Source organism: Galeopterus variegatus, unplaced genomic scaffold, assembly GCF_000696425.1.
Source record: "Galeopterus variegatus unplaced genomic scaffold, G_variegatus-3.0.2 Scaffold3833, whole genome shotgun sequence".
In the NCBI taxonomy this organism is placed as follows: domain Eukaryota; kingdom Metazoa; phylum Chordata; class Mammalia; order Dermoptera; family Cynocephalidae; genus Galeopterus; species Galeopterus variegatus.
The window spans coordinates 174304-190895 of NW_007729944.1; the positions used below are offsets into that span (position 1 = coordinate 174304).

At 41.6% G+C, this 16592-nt stretch overlaps 1 protein-coding gene across 2 annotated transcripts; it reads left to right on the forward strand.

The window, feature by feature from the left end:
* Positions 1-251: 251 nt before the first annotated feature.
* On the forward strand, positions 252-16023 carry PRLR (prolactin receptor). 2 transcript variants are annotated; one of them, XM_008586108.1, is made up of 8 exons: positions 252-321; positions 3175-3307; positions 4684-4853; positions 9460-9629; positions 10983-11124; positions 12351-12450; positions 13136-13205; positions 14869-16023. In XM_008586108.1, exons 1-8 carry the CDS (start codon positions 252-254, stop codon positions 15886-15888), a joined length of 1875 nt encoding a protein of 624 aa, XP_008584330.1. In that variant the 3' UTR covers positions 15889-16023. The 2 variants fall into 2 exon arrangements, with proteins under 2 accessions (XP_008584330.1, XP_008584331.1); XM_008586109.1 differs by lacking the exons at positions 3175-3307; positions 4684-4853.
* The last annotated feature ends 569 nt before the right edge of the window (positions 16024-16592 follow it).

Consider the following 16592-nt stretch of genomic DNA (forward strand, 5'->3'; position numbering starts at 1 on the left):
CTGGTGGTGGAGTTTTTCCCAGCATGTGTGAATCAATGCTTCTGAGCCAAGCCATCCAAACATGGGACATCTAATATTCCTTTCCTCTTGTTTTGTCACTCACATTAAGCAAAGAGCAAGAACCAGTTGCAAACATCCAGAATAAAGTGGTACATGTGCCTGACCAGACTGTTATTTCACAACAGTTGCCTGGTGCCTTCTCTTTCAGTGAGCCTCTGATACATTTCCTATAGCAAGAGAAGGGAGCCAACATGAAGGAAAATGTGACATCCACAGACGTTCTCATTCTGCTACTTTTTCTTAACACTGGTCTTCTGAATGGTAAGAGATTGTCCTGCTCTCTTTCATTACCTGGGGTGCTTATCAAAAGAGCATCCACCAGTCTTCTTGCAGTGCTGTTATGAGAAAGGAAAATGTGTCATGCTGCTATTAAATTATTTGCAATATTTTTTGCATTAAAATTAACGCAGGAAGATTAATGCAATTAATGCAAAACTTGTCACTGTGCTCTCTGCCCTCCGTCCTCATTTCAGGAGTGTAATGAGACAGCTCTGAGTATGACAGGACCAGAGTTCCAGGCCAGGTTCTGCCTATTACTAGCTGTATGACCTTGAGCCAATTACCTAATCTCCCTGGGTTTCCAAATTTTCAAAGTGAGGAGAGTGATGTTTCCTCTATCTCCGGTGAAAAAATGTGTGTGAAAAACCTTTGGAAAACCATAAAGGGATGTAAGAGATTGCTGTTACAGGGTGGGAAACAGGTTCGGCCTACTCTATTATCAGTGCTAACAGGGGAAATGAAGTCCACAGTTAATTTAGAGGGTATGTGCTTGTGTACCCTTTAGAGGGTATTTGCATTTCTGTGTGTCTACCCCTGTGCATTTCTGGACATGCATACTTCTCTACCTACCCGTGTGTGTTTTAACTTTTCTATATGTGCCTGATTGCAAATGCTTCTCTGTGTGTACCTGTGTGTGTACCCTTCTGTGTGTAGGTATATGTCTGTGAACCTCTGTGTATTTCCATATGTGTACATTTCTCTGTGTGTACCTGTATGTGTACTGGTGCGTATTTCAGTAAATATGCACCTGTGTGTATTTCTGTGTGGTGTGTAGTGTATGGGTGTTTGTGTGTGTGCTTCTGATGTGGGTCTGTGTGGACATGTATCTACATACCTGTATGTGAGGTACCTGTGTGGTTGTCCCTGTGTCTCTTTGCAATGAGACAGATCACTAATCTTAACTGTCTTCTCTAAAGTGGGTGAAGGGAACATTTTACTAATTGTAATTTCACAACTTTATCTGCAGGAAACTCCTCTCTTGAGTTTCCTGAAGGTACTATTAATAACCAGTGAAATGTGAGAGAGAAGCTTTCAGAGAGAGAGCAAAGGGAAAGCAGAGTCAGAATAATCTATGAGGAAAACTCTAAATCTTCAAATCATCAACAATTTCCCAAACTGGCTTCTGAGGGTTTGGAGTTTTTCAGTAAACTTTTCTCTCTATATCACACACTCCTCCTTACCCATGACAAAAACCAAACGAGACAAAACTTGCATTTTTGCCACAACTCCCAGTAACATATTGTCCTGAGATACTTTTCCCTAGAGGATGAGCAATATTGTAAATATGGGCAGAGTTGCAGCAGGCTGGCATGGACCATTTTCAGCAGGGCCTGTGTGCTGGTGCGTAGCTTGGCTTCAACTGATATCACAGTCTCACCTCTGAGCCCCAGCCTGTGCACAGCAGCATGCCATTCCATTAAATTCTTCTTTCTGGCCAGTTTGGCCAAGGGATCCCTCTTCTCATCCATGTTCCCCTCACTGAGGCCTCCTTCAAACTCACTGTTCCTGATCTGCCACTCAGCTAGGAGTTCTGGCCTAGGAGCCTGCAAGAGGGATGTGGAAGGAACATGGGAGAAGACAGAGAGAACCCCCAGAGCTGCTGGGACCCACATCTGAAAGCTCTCCTCCTTACTTCTAACTCCCTGAACCGAAGGCTAGGGCATTCAGCAAAGCCAAAAGGAGGACCCACTGGAGTCGTATGGATGGGCATGGTTGGCATCCCCAGCCCAGCAGCATCAGGACAAACTCCCAGGGTCACTCTGTCTCTCTTTGGACCTGATAGTCCAGGAAGAGAAATGGGGACCAGCTTGCCAAGAGCTTTGGGGATTAGGCAACTAAAAAATTCTATACCCTTGACATTGCATTTTCCCCGTCACCTCATTCAGACTTAGCTTCTAGCCTGGGACTAGATACAGCTCCTAGATATAATGGCAGCTCACAACCAGGAGAGGAGTTGCCCCGTCTCCTGCCTCTTACCAGGTCTCCTACCCTAAATAGATCCATAGAATTACTAGAAAGCTCCTTGCCACCTCACCACAAAGAAACCCAAGGAGAGAGGGGAAGGGGGGCCTCAAAACCAAGATTCAGAAACAGGGATGGAGAGAATGGCAGGATAGACTATATGAGATTGGGTCACAAGGTCTGAATGGAATCAAGGAAAAGTGAAGGGAAAAAGGAAGGGAAAGGGAAGATGAGGGGAAAGAGGCAGGAGGCTACTAAGGGACGCCTAGATAAAGGGAGCATCAGTGATACCGTGAACAGACAAAAGATCAGGAACAGAGGTTGAGTTCGTTGTGTGATGGCAGAAAGACGGAGATCAGTGGCCAGAGTGGAGAAGTGCCAGAGAGCCATGTATCAGCAAAGTGTCCACAGGTTGCTTGTACATAGGAAATAATTCTTTGTATGGTCCCCAATGTCATGGGAAGGTATCAGTCTTAGAGGCTCCATAGGATTACAAAAGGGCCACATACACTCCAATCCATATGTCACCATCTGCACTAGAGTCTCACTCCTTGTTGAAATTTTACAATTAGGCACTGGTCCTCACATAAGCCAATGATATCTCCATCTCAAAGTACACACACACACACACACACACCCCCCACACAACAAAGCTCTCTCTCTCCAGGAGCCCTGCCAACACTGGGGCAGCCCACAGAGGAGTGTCCCGGGATGCTGATGCTTTGGCATTTCTGAGCACTCAGTCCTAGGCCTACTCACCCTGATGCTTCAGCACTAGGCTTGATCCCATCAATGTGTCTCTGTCACTAGCAGAATGGTCAAATGGTTGAATGGATCTCAATATTGACTCCAATGGCTTCTGGCATTTTCTAGGACAGTCACCTCCTGGAAAACCAGAGATCTTAAAATGTCGTTCTCCTGAAAAGGAAACATTCACTTGCTGGTGGAAGCCTGGGACAGATGGAGGACTTCCCACTAATTACACGCTGACCTACCACAAGGAAGGGTAAATAGTTCTCTTCTCTCCTATCAAACCCCACATGCGTGTGCCCACTCCCCAGGCCAAAAGTACTCTAGCTCTGAGTTAGAACAACTGCACTTTCCTGGATTTATACCAATACCACCCGGGGAAGGGGGAGTCTAATATCCATGCCCACCTCCTCCTGTTCATGTCCTTTAAGAGTTTTCTCAATCTACATAAAGTTATCAGCCATGGTGGCAATACAGTATTAACAATGTTTCAGATTACCTAACTGTCACATGCTTAGGTTGCAGCCTAAGGTCCCATTTAAATGTTTCCTAAGTGACAGTTAATCTTAGATGCTCATCTATAAATCCTGTGCCATTTATCTTTTTTTTAGTAAATATGTTACTTTTTCAACATAAGAGGATGATATAAAATGGCACCATGTAATCTGTGACAAACGTGGTATATTCAGTTTTCAAAACTTGTTTCCTATCCAAGAAAATTTTTTAAAAAACCTTGCAGAGAAAAGAAGTTGAGGATTTTTTCTTAGCAAATTGCTGATCCCATGACCTCCTGGAGGGCATATTTAGACCTAAGGTTGCAGTGAAACTAAAGGAGCTAATCTCTGTGCATGCTGTTTGTTACACTCACGATGACCCTCCTGGAAATCCTGGGACATCTGTATCCTTCCCCACAAAAGAAAACATTTAGTTACTGGTAGAGACATCTGGTATACTTTCCACTGACAGGCTGTCATCCCATTTGGGATTCAAAGGGGCATTTTGTTCATGGATTTCAGGAACCCACATGCAACCAAAATCAAATAAGCCTCCTAAGTCTAAAGGTGAGCAGGCTAATGAGTCTTGTGGGCCTGAGATACCTCCTTTCAAAATCACTTCACTCTGTTGTTGACTTGGTGCAGTCTGAAATATATTGACATCAGTTTTGGATACTTGGACACTTTTTTTAATGAAATATAATCCAACATGTATTTACAATAGATGCTGCATTGTACATGGCCTCACTGTGTATGTGCATATCAAAGTTCCTATTTCCCGAGGTGACTCCACAGCCCTGCCCTGGATGTGATAGTGCCTTGGTCATTGAAAGCTCCAGAGTTTATTGGCAAGGGGGATTTATCACAAAGCCCACAAAAACACCTACAGAAAGGAAGGGTTGATGAGAAACAGAGCAAGGCCCTAAAATAACCTTCCCACCCCCTTCCCCAGAATACTCTTCTCTTGCACTCCCAGCTGACCTGGCAGAGCACAGCAGGCTGGGAAGCCATTCTTCAGCTCTGGCTTTTGCATCTGGAATGTCTGATCCCTGAAAGCCAGTGGTATTACTCTAATAAGAAAAAACTAGACTCTTTTTACTACCTTTTTTATTCATTCTTAATACACTACTCATTGCAGAGAGACGCACACCTATGAATGTCCAGACTACAACACTGGTGGCCCCAACTCCTGTTACTTTAACAAGAAGCACACCTCCATATGGAAGATATACATCATCACAATAAATGCTACTAACAAGATGGGAAGCAGTTCCTCAGATCCATGTTATGTGGATGTGACTTACATAGGTAAGGGGAAGGAGGATGGGTGAGGAATTTGTTACTCCATTAAGGATTTACCAATAGTCAAACTCAGTTTGGATGCCCAAAAATAAAGGTGAGAAAATTCACAGTAGCCTTGCCAACCAAGCATTCAAAATCAATTTTTATTGAATCATTCGTGACAATAAGACTGGCACTTGGGATCCCTGTGTTCCCATGCTTTCCCTCAGCCCTGTTCCCATCCTCTTGCACCCAGCATGAATGTTCTATGTATGCATTCCTTGTCAATCCTTCTCTACTGCCCTCCCCCTTCAATCAATGTCCCTTTCTTCCATGGCAAGCTGGGATTTCCTTTCTTTCTCCCCATGTAAGACAGAGGTGCTCTATGGAGGAGCAGCTCTTAGAAGGGGTTTGTCTGGTTCTGCATCCACAGCAATTGTCCCAATTTCTTTGCCCCAAATTCAATCCTCAAAATACATATACTTCCAGACATTTATATGGAATAACAAAAGACCATGCATAGCCAAAGCAATCCTGAGCAAAAAAGAAATATAGCTGGAGGCATAACACTACCTGACTTTAAACTATATTACACAGCTATAATAGCCAAAACAGCATGGTACTAGTGTAAAAACAGATACATGGATCAATGGAATAGAATAGAGAATCCAGAAATCAGCCCATTCACCATCTGATCTTTGACAAAGGCACCAAGTCTACAAATTGGAGAAGAGACTGCCTCTTCAGCAAATGGTGCTGGGAAAACTGGATATTCATGTGTAGGAGAAGGAAACTAGACCTATACCTCTCACCATACACCAAAATCAACTCAAAATGAATTAAAGAATTAAATATACATCCTGAAACAATAAAACTCATTAAAGAAAACATAGGGGAAACACTCCAGGAAGAAGGATTGAGTATAGACTTCATGAATATGACCCTAAAAGCACAGGCAACTAAAGAAAAAATAAATAAATGGGATTATATCAAACTAAAAATCTTCTGCACAGCAAAAGAAACAGTCAACAGAGTGAAGAGACAGCCAACAGAGTGGAAGAAAATATTGCAAAATATACATCTGACAAAGGATTAATATCCAGCATATACAAGGAATTCAAACAATTTTACAGCCAAAAAACAAATAACTCAATCAAAAAATGGGCAAAGGAGCTGCATAGGCATTTCTCAAAGGAAGATATACAAATGGCCAACAGACAGATGAAAAAATGCTTCACATCACTTAGCATCCAGGAAATGCAAATCAAAACCTCTCTGAGATGCCATCTCACTCCAGTCAGGATGGCTAATATCCAAAAGACTGAGAATAATAAGTGCTGGAAAGGTTGTGGAGAAAAAGGAACTCTCATACACTATTGGTGGGGCTGCAAAATGGTGCAGTCTTTATGGAAAATGTTATGGAGGTTCCTCAAACAATTACAGATAGATCTACCATATGACCCAGCTATTCCACTGCTAGGAATATACCCAGAAGAATGGAAATCACCATGTTGAAAGGACACCTGTACTCAAATGTTTATTGCAGCACTATTTACAATAGCCAAGAGTTGGAATCAGCCCAAATGTCCATCATCAGATGAGTGGATAAGGAAATTGTGGTACATCTACACACTGGAATTCTACTCTGCTATAAAAAAGAATGAAATACTACCATTCACAACAACATGGATGGACTTAAAGAAAATTATATTAAGTGAAACAAGTCAGACACAGAAAGAGAAATACCACGTTTACTCACTTATTTGTGGGAGCTATAAATAAACACATAAACAATTAAAGGGTGGGGGGAAGAAGACAGCAATCACAACGATTCCTTGAACTTGTTAAGACAAGTGAACAGATATGATGTGGTAGGGGAGGGGGAGATGGGGGAAAGAGGAACAGGTAAAGGGTCACAAAAATCAACTACAGTGTATATTGAGAAGTTAAAATTTTAAAAAATAAAAAAAAAATACATATACTTCTTAGCAATCTAAGCTATCAGTTTACAAATAAACAACTGGGGAGTAAATTGTGTTACTTGAACAGCAGGCTGAAGCCAAGGTCACAAATATAATGTTTGGAGAAGTCATTAGCAAAGTAGAACAAAATCAACCTGAGAGATGCTTCTTGCTTTGCATGATCAACATTGAGCTGCAGGGCAATTGGGCATGACGGTGGTGGCCTTTATGGTTCAGCAGGAATGATAAAAGGGATCACAGGACAAGAGATGGCTTTTCCAGGCCTGGGTTCAGTCCTTATCTTGGACAATAATCTATGAAGTAGCTAATTAGGTTCAAGGTCACCCAAGTCTCCTGATTTACTTAATACCACCCAAAAAAGGAAAATCAGGCAGGGACCCTCCAGTGCTCACTCACATGTCATCCTTTGGCATGTTATCAGTGGCTGACCTTTAATACTAGAAAAGCTTTCAATACCAACTGACAAACTCTTGCATATTTTCTCCCCCCAGCAAATCACTGGAATAACAATGGGTGTGGAAACTGAATTTGATCTTAGTTTAAGAAAATCGGAAAGGCAATCCCACTGGCAAGTAGGAATAAAATCGATTCTGGTCATATAAGTTTACTTGAGATATGAAGTCTTTAAGATGCTAAATGCCAAATAATTCCATTTTTGTGGGCTCTTTTGTGAATTGCCCTGTCCCCAAATGTTGCAATATGTGAGAGCAAAGCAATAAAAGCAAGAAAATTTCTGAAATGCGCAATTGTTGTAGTGAATGTGATCCACAAAAAACGGGCTGACTAAAGAAGAACAGTATGTTTAAAAAGTGAAATCAATAAGTGTGTATTAAATTCACATTGACTCTGGAAAACAAATTCCGGTAAAAGAATGTGTGAAACCCTGTTTTTCAAAATAATAAGAGTGTTCATGGGACTGTCATATAACCCTGCAGCACACAGAGTTGGTAATAGGCCATAGAAGTTTATCTAAAAATCAGTTTTCACCCCAGTACATTTTCTATCAGCTTGTCTCTCATCCAGTGATAACCTGCAGAATAGAATGACCACACTGGCAGATAACTGCCCAGAAATAGATTTCTTTGCTGTTGTTGACTAGTATTTGGCTATGTTGAAGATGCTTGAAAGCAGAGGTTCCCAACTGGGGGTTATTTTGCCTCCCATGGGATATTTGGCAATGTCTGGAGACATTTTTGATTGTCACAATCCAGGGAGGGGGCGGGGTGTTACTGACATCTAGTGGGTAGAGGCCACTACTTCTACCCACTAGAGATGCTGCTAAGCATCTTAAAATGCATAGTACAGTCCCGACAGCAAAGAATTGTCTGGTTCAAAGTGCCAATAGTGCTAAGGTTGAAAAATTTTGCTCTAGAGGATTCATCCTGAACTTTGTACTTGTGCTTTTGTACAAATATCTTTTATCAGAGGCATTGCTCAGTATATATTTAACTTAAAACTTATATTAATTAACTAATGTTTGTTTAGCAAATATGTACAAAATAATCTTTCTTAGCTATTTACTCAGTAATATATAAGCATTAGGATTGGTGGCAAATTTTTTTAAAGTTCATTTTTTAGGCAAATGTATGTCATAATGCCAAGTACACTATAGTTATACTCACTCTTCCCCAATCTGGTACAGGGACTGATTGAAGGAAACAGTAAATGAATGGAGAAAATGTAACTGACCAGTAGGATCAAGACTAGGGTGAGGCAAACCAGCACCTGACATCAGACACGGAGTCTCATAACCATGGTAGAGACAGCTGCCTCTGAGAAACATAGTTCTGGGTTCCAATGCCACTTTTACCTAATATGTGACCTCAGGCAAGAAATTTCCCTTCCTCTAGGCCTGTTTCCTCCTCTGTAGAATGAATGGGTACAGTAATAGAACTTCATGTAGTTATTGGCAGAACTAAATGAAATCATGCAGGGATAGTGTTTTATGCAGGGCCTGGCATGTACTAAACACTCAAGAAATGTTAGGTCTCATTTTGCAAGTGGGAATTCACTGGACATTTGTTGAATGAATGGACCAACAAACTATTATGAGGTTGCTGAAAGAGTCATTGCCGAAAAGCTCAACCTCCATGCACATTTTAATAATTTACTAGCAGACAGAGTGGATTCCATTCACCATAGGGAGTAATGTGTATATTGAATATAAAATGTAATTGCTGAAGCAAAGATGAAATCTGTAAACCTGTTACCCCCAAAGTTATGAATATGAATAGATCATTCACAAAAACTGTGTCACCAGGAAGAATCTCACTGCAACTGAGGGAAATAAGCTATTTGAAGTCCCTTCCCAATAATGTTCTACCCCAACTCCTACTTGCAAATCTCGGCCCAATTTGTATCACGTGGCTCCTGTCATCATGAAAATCATTTGGGTTGCTATCTCACCCTGGCTGGTGGAAAATGGGGAACACATGAAGAATGAATCTCAGCTGCTTGTTATTCTACCATACAAACCTCATCTTCAAGCGCAAACGTGATTGATCACACACTAAGAAGATATGGCTCTTGTCTTCCAGGGGCTTATAATGCAGTGGAAGAGGGAGCAGGAAAGCATTTCGTGATAGGAAATGGTAGGGTCAAATAAAGGGCACAGGCAATGAATGTTTCTAGGATTTCTTTTATATCTACAGTTGAACCAGACCCTCCGGTGAACCTGACTTTGGAAGTAAAACAACCAGAAGACAGAAAACCATATCTGTGGGTGAAATGGTTTCCACCCACGCTGGTCGATGTAAGATCTGGTTGGCTCACGCTCCAGTACGAAATTCGATTAAAACCCGAGAAAGCAGCTGAGTGGGAGGTGAGTCATCCAGAGGCTTTTTGAAAGAACGGTGCCGTTTGGCAAGAATGAAGCCCTTAGAACTGAGAACAGTTCGTTTCTCCTAATTATTGGGTCACCATGTTAGCTTCCTGATGCATATTCCACCTGCACAAACGGGGAAGTCCTCCTCCCCTCTATTGGGATTGATGGGGGTGGATTGTCACAGCTCTCCCAGGGCCAGTGCCTTGCACTGCACAGCCTCTTTCACCAAGTTTCCAACCTGCCCCCTCAGTGTACCTCAGATCCAGATGCCTATGAGAGTACTGAAATGGGGCTAGGTGAGGGGGATCTCAGTATAAACTGTCCATGGTGAACGGCTGTGTTTTTATTCACTTTAAAATATTTCAACATAAAGAACTAATACTGTAAATTTGCAGGCATTATGATTATATGCCTCTTTTTAAAAAGGAACGTTTCTACACATAGCCAAAATAATAGGATCACACAAAGGAAAATTAATTAAAATCCCTTCATATCATCTAATAATCAGTTCATATTTTAATTCCCTTCAGTTGCTCCAAAATATCTTTAACAGCTAGTTTGCCCAAACCAGGATCCACTCTGGGACTACAAATGGTGGCTGGTACTTATGTTCCTTCAGTCTCAGTGCGCTCAGGATTCTGGGCCACCCGTCCCATAGAATGTCCCTTCTTCTTCATTTGTCTGATCATTTCTTTGTGGGGTCATGTACCTAATTTCTCTGCCCTGATATTTTCTGTAGCCAGATATTAGATCTAAAGGCTTGATTAGATGTAGTTTGATCAATTTTTGGCAAGAATACTTTAGAGGTGATATTACGTACTTCGCCTTGCGACAGGAGACACAAACCCTCTGATTGACCCACCGTAGACGATGCTAATAGTGGCCCCTGGACTGGGGAGATGACAACCCATTCCCTTGATTGTAAATTCATCTTTAATTTGTTCACCATGAATGCCCAGTTCTCTTCCACCTAGTGGAATTAACACCAATTAATAACCCTTGAATCAGTTATTTCATTAGGGTTTACAAACTAACAATTTTCTAATCTTACTATCCCATCTACATTTATTAACTGTTTGTTTTCCATAAAGTAGGTTTGGGGTGGGGGGGGTGCACAGAATCTTTTTCTTCCTGAAATAGACTTCCAAATGAAGAGATAGAAAACCTGTTAAATTCTTGTGCGAGCAGTTTTTAAGAGGAGGTAGGGATGGGACTTAGAGGGTGGAATGGTGAGAACGGGGTATGCTGTGTGTGTGATTATCCAGCCTAACTCCTGCTAGAGTTTATTATTTAGGGAAAACTCTCTTTTCCATAACAAAAGTCAGAAGTGTTTTTCTTATTCCTCCTTAGACCCATTTTGCTGGGCAGCAGACACAGTTTAAGATTCTCAGCTTATATCCAGGACAGAAATACCTTGTCCAAGTTCGCTGCAAGCCAGACCATGGATTCTGGAGTGAATGGAGCCCAGAGAGTTTTATTCAGATACCTAGTGGTGAGTGTCTGGGCTACCTTTTGCTTATATTCCTAAATATTTTTAAAATGGTAAATTTGCATGTAGTAACTACTAATAGAGAAACTATTTAGAACCTTAGCCAGAAGAATAAATACAGGTGGGCTTATATTATCTCTACTCAATACAAAGACATTTGGAAGGGCAGCACTGCTCCCCAGATCACTGTCAGTAAGGACTTGTTTCTAGGATAAAGCTGCAGACATAGGCCTGGCATGCCTCAGTTGGCCCGATGGTCAGTCCTTCTGCCCTCACCATCTGCCCATCCCTGTCATTTACAGGGTCCAGTCAAAGTCACCATCTAGTCCTCCCACAATTTATAAAGTGGTATTCCATCTCAAAGGCATGAACTGATGTTCCATCTCTGACATGGATTACATGTCAATCTCTTAGTCAAGGCACAAAATATAACAGGCACTCAGTTCTAACCAAGTGCCATTAAATATAACAGTTTGTATTCATAGGGGAATAATTCATCTTTCATTTCTAAAATACTTTACAAGATCTTTACCTTGTTTGGTCCTCCCAACAGTCTCAGGTATTCAGAGAGAATACAATGACCACTGGGGATTAAAAGTGCAGAAACTGAAGCTCAGTGAAATTAGAGGTCTTTCTTAGAACCACATGGAAAAGTCTAGCTCTTCTGACAATTTGCCTGATCAAAGTATCAGGGTTTTCACTGACTAAGCAATAAGGAAAGAGTACTGAGCTGTGAATCAGGACATAAATCTAGTACAGGCCTGACTCATACTAAAAAAAAGCACAGGGTCTAGAGGCAGAAGGCCTGGGTTCAAATCTCAGACTGAAACTCTGTAGTTACATGACCATGAGTAAATCACTCTTGGAGTCTCAGTTTCCACATCTAGAAAACAAGGCAATGTATGTCAGCAGCTTAACACTTTTGATGGCTTTTAGTAAGAACCAAATAAATGTTAGCTTTTATTATTATTAGTGCAACTGACCATGTGACCTTAGATTTCCTCATTATGGATCAAATAAAAGAATATGTGAAAGAATTTTGAAATTTGTAGAGTGCTAGAAAATATATGCAACATATCAAAATATTAATAATATTAGAAAAATAATTAAACCAGCCATTCATGCTACTTTGGATTGCAGTTCAAAAGTTTTATTCATCGGGTTTATTTCTTCGTTTGTTTTTAATGATTCTGTATAAGATCAAAGCTTTCTGGCTGTTTGTTTTTTAGACTTCACCATGAAAGATACCACCATGTGGATCTTTGTGGCTGTTCTTTCTGCTGTCGTCTGTTTGATTACCGTCTGGGCAATGGCTTTGAAGGGCTACAGGTACTTCACTGTCTCTCAGCTGTCCTCCCAATCATGGTTGTCAGGGATAATGGCAAAAAAGGATAACACAAGTGATGGAACCCTACGGATGATCCAAGCACCTCATTTTAGCCATTAGTTGCAGTGTGTTTGCCCATAAAAATCTTTTTTTTTTTTTCTTTTTTGTGACCGGTAAGGGGATCGCAACCCTTGGCTTGCTGTCGCCCGCACCGCACTCAGCCAGTGAGCGCACCGGCCATCCCTATATAGGATCCGAACCCACGGCGGAAGCGCCGCACTCTCCCGAGTGCACCACAGGGCCAGCCCCCGTAAAAATCTTTTATCAGTTCTAGAAAAAGTAAAACAATTGATTCATTGGAGGCTGGTGCCCTTTCCATCAATCAGAGGTTCATAGTTGTGAAATAGCAAGTGTCTGGCAAGAGTAGCTAAAATCAAAAGAATCAAGTAGTCCAAATTATCCACTAACTTCAAAATCAGCCCTCTTAGTTAGCCAGAGCTAATTGTAATGTAGGACTGTGTAATTATTACTTGTCTTCATCAATTATCGTTAGTTTCATGTAGCCCCAAAATGCTAACTCCTATCTACCATAGTCCAGGTAGCAGCATTTAAAGATAATACTAATCTTTCAAAAATTACAAAGTGAAAAGATGAATCACTTAGCCAGTCTCACAAATTATTTTATAGCATCGTGACCTGCATCTTTCCACCAGTTCCTGGGCCAAAAATAAAAGGATTTGATACTCATCTGCTGGAGGTAAGAGACGAAGAATGTAGCATGACTCACTACCTTGTCATAATTAACTTTACACACACACATGCAGTCCCTTCGTTTCAGCCTGGCCATCTCAGCCATCCGTCCCCTGCTGTCTCTCCCCATCAGCAAGTGTGTTAGCAGAAAGACATGTGAGGGGTGAGGGTACTTACTATCAGGCTCTAAATGTCAGAGGGTAGGGAGAGTAAGCCAAGAAAACATGAAAACTCATAGTAATACTTGCTAGATTTACAGGTCTGCTCATAAGTACGGAAATAAACATTATGTACAAATAATCAATTTAGGAAAAGAGTGAATATTTTGATTAACACAAAACAAGGACCCACCACCACCTTCTCTATCATACATTGGTAAAAGTTTCTACTTAAATGTTCTTTACATAAAGCCAAAGTAACCGAATATCCTATTGCAATTATTACTCAGCTTGGACACAGTTGAGACTGGATCAGTGTAGTGGGGGCTGTTGTTTACCGGGGCACATTTAGGCTGATTCGGGAGAGAATTAAAGTGTTTTGAATGAAAATAGAGGTTAGAACATTTGTAATATCTCTCCAGGTTGAAATATATAGTTTCAATTTGACTTTAAGCTTAACATTCATACACATCAAAGCAATTACCTGTATATAAAAGCAAATGCCACTTGACTCAGCTGTCCCAGAGAATTTGGCCTGTCTACATTCACGTTGGTTGCAAATATCAGAGAAAGGACCATAGCCTAGGAGTTAGGGCCCACTATCCAGACTAGTATTGACCTTCACAGAGCCAGCATGAATGTCTCAGATAACTAAATTAATTATTGCCTAGCTCACAATTCCATCTGCTAGCCACAGAGACTTTATGATAAAACAGCTACTTCTTGTGTCAAAAAAATGTTTAGTATTCTTAATTACATTACCTCCAATCCTCAAAAGAACACTCCCAGATGGGTAGTAGTATCCCCATTTTTAAAATGGAGAAAGCTCAGTTCAGAGAACAGCTTGTCCAAAGTCATATACCCTATAATAAGTGATAAAGCCGAGACTTAGGCACTAGTGCCTGATCAGGAAGAAGAGAGGAAAGTAAGAGAAGGAGCTGGGAAGTGGAGGGGGGAGAGGAAGGACAGAGAAGGGAAAGAAGAATGGGCGGAGAGGGAGAAAACATGGAACAGGGCAGGGGAGGAGGAGGGAGAGGAGCAGGAGAAGAAGGAAGAGGCGAGAATCAGCTCACTACAGCCAGACTCGAGGTAGAGGTGGAGGACAGGGGGCCAGCAGCCCCCCTCAGAACCACTCTGCCAGTTAGTCAAGTGTCAAGTGCATGTATGAGCTCTTGGTTTGAGAAGTTTCACAGACTTTTTTAAATTTAATAGTTATATGTTTATTATACATGTGTCTCCCCCTTGCCCATTAACTCATGATCATTATTGCTTAGAGAGACACTAAGTTAAAATCATGAGCTGCCTTAAAGAAAAATATTTGATGACTAGTAGTCCAGAAGGTGATTATGCATGGCCTGGTGCACAAGTGTCTGAAGCTGGGGGAAATCTGAGAGGCTGGGACAACATCCCACCTGCTCATGGTCATGCACAGACCCGGCTCAGCTGTGATGCTGCTGATTTGGAATGATAAGAAGCTAACAGTCATCTCTCCTTGTGTCTCTGTCCTAACAGAAGGGCAAGTCTGAAGAACTATTGAGTGCCCTGGGATGCCAAGACTTTCCTCCCACTTCTGACTGTGAGGACTTGCTGGTGGAATTCTTAGAAGTGGATGACACTGAGGACCAGCAGCTAATGCCAGCCCATTCAAAAGAACATCAAGTTCAAGATGCGAAACCCACACATGTGAATCCTGACAATGACTCTGGCCGAGGAAGCTGTGACAGCCCTTCTCTTTTGTTTGAAAAGTATGTGGAACCCCGGGCCAATCCCCCCACATTCCACATTCCTGAGGTTATTAAGAAGCCAGAGAATCGTGAAACAGGTATTACCTGCACCTGGGACCCCCAGAGCATAAGCACAGAGGACAAAATCCCCTACTTTCATGCCGGCGGGTTCAAATCCTCAACGTGGCCTTTGCCACTGCCCAGCCAGCACAACCTCAGATCTTCTTACCACAACATTGCTGATGTGTGTGAGCTGGCCCTGGGCACCGCAGGGGCGCCGGCCACTTTGTTAGACAAAGCAGACAAAAACGCTTTGAAATCCTCTATAACCATTAAGACTGGAGGGGAGGAAAGGGCAGCTGAGCAGAGGGAGGTGGAAAACTTCCATCCCAAGACTGACCAAGACACAGTGTGGCTGCTGCCCCAGGAGAAAACACCCTTTAGCTCTGCTAAACCCATGGATTATGTAGAGATTCACAATGTCAACAAAGACGGAGTGCTATCATTGCTTCTGAAACAGAAAGAGAGCAGCGACCAGACAGAGAAGCCCGGGGCTCCTGAAACCAGTAAGGACTATGCTAAGGTGTCCAGGGTTATGGATAACAACATCCTGGTGTTAGTGCAAGAGCCACGAGCTCAAAACGTGGCTCTGGATGAAGAATCAGCCAAGGAGCCTCCACCATCACTTGAAGAGAATCAAGCTGAGAAAGACCCAGCCTGCTTCACCAGGACACCAAGCAACTGCAGACTCCAGCTGGGCGGGCTGGATTACCTGGATCCCGCATGTTTTATGCGCTCCTTTCACTGATGGATTGACTAATGCAATGACTGGTTAAAATGTGATTTTTCTTCGGATAGCACTACAGAGTACATGAAATGCAGCCTGCTCAAGAATGCTTGCGAATGTGGTAGGAATGATACTACTAAAGCTCACAGTACGCTCCTATTCATGCTCTATTTTCACCTATTTGCCTCTTTCTCCAAAGTTCATTCTAGAACAAGTCATTTTGTTTCCTAACTGTGATTTGTAGATTTACTTCTTGCTCTTAGTTATATGTGTTCAATGAAATAAAAGCACATTGCCTAGTATTTTTAAGGGATAGTGCCAATAGGTATATCCTCTGGAAAAAGCTTTCATGGTTTAGTGTATAACAGAAAGAAATGAAATAGTCAAAATTGTTTACCACAGGAAGATGACAGATATGTGGAAAATGCCATGAAACCTGCTTTTGAAAACCAATTGCTTAACTTTTACACTCCTTTATTTTATTAGGATTACCCAAATATAACACTTTTAAAGGAAGAATGCATTCCAGAACACCTGACAAATTGTTTACATCAATTCCTATACCTTACTGATGAATTGCCAATATGCAAGTTAAATAATGCCTCCAATTGTTCCTTAGAACAGTTTGAATATGTTAAGCATGGATTTCTCCCCCTAAATTTTATTTCAATCTAAAGCCTCTAGAGAATATAATTTTGGAAAGTAAAATTTTCTTAGACAAAGGA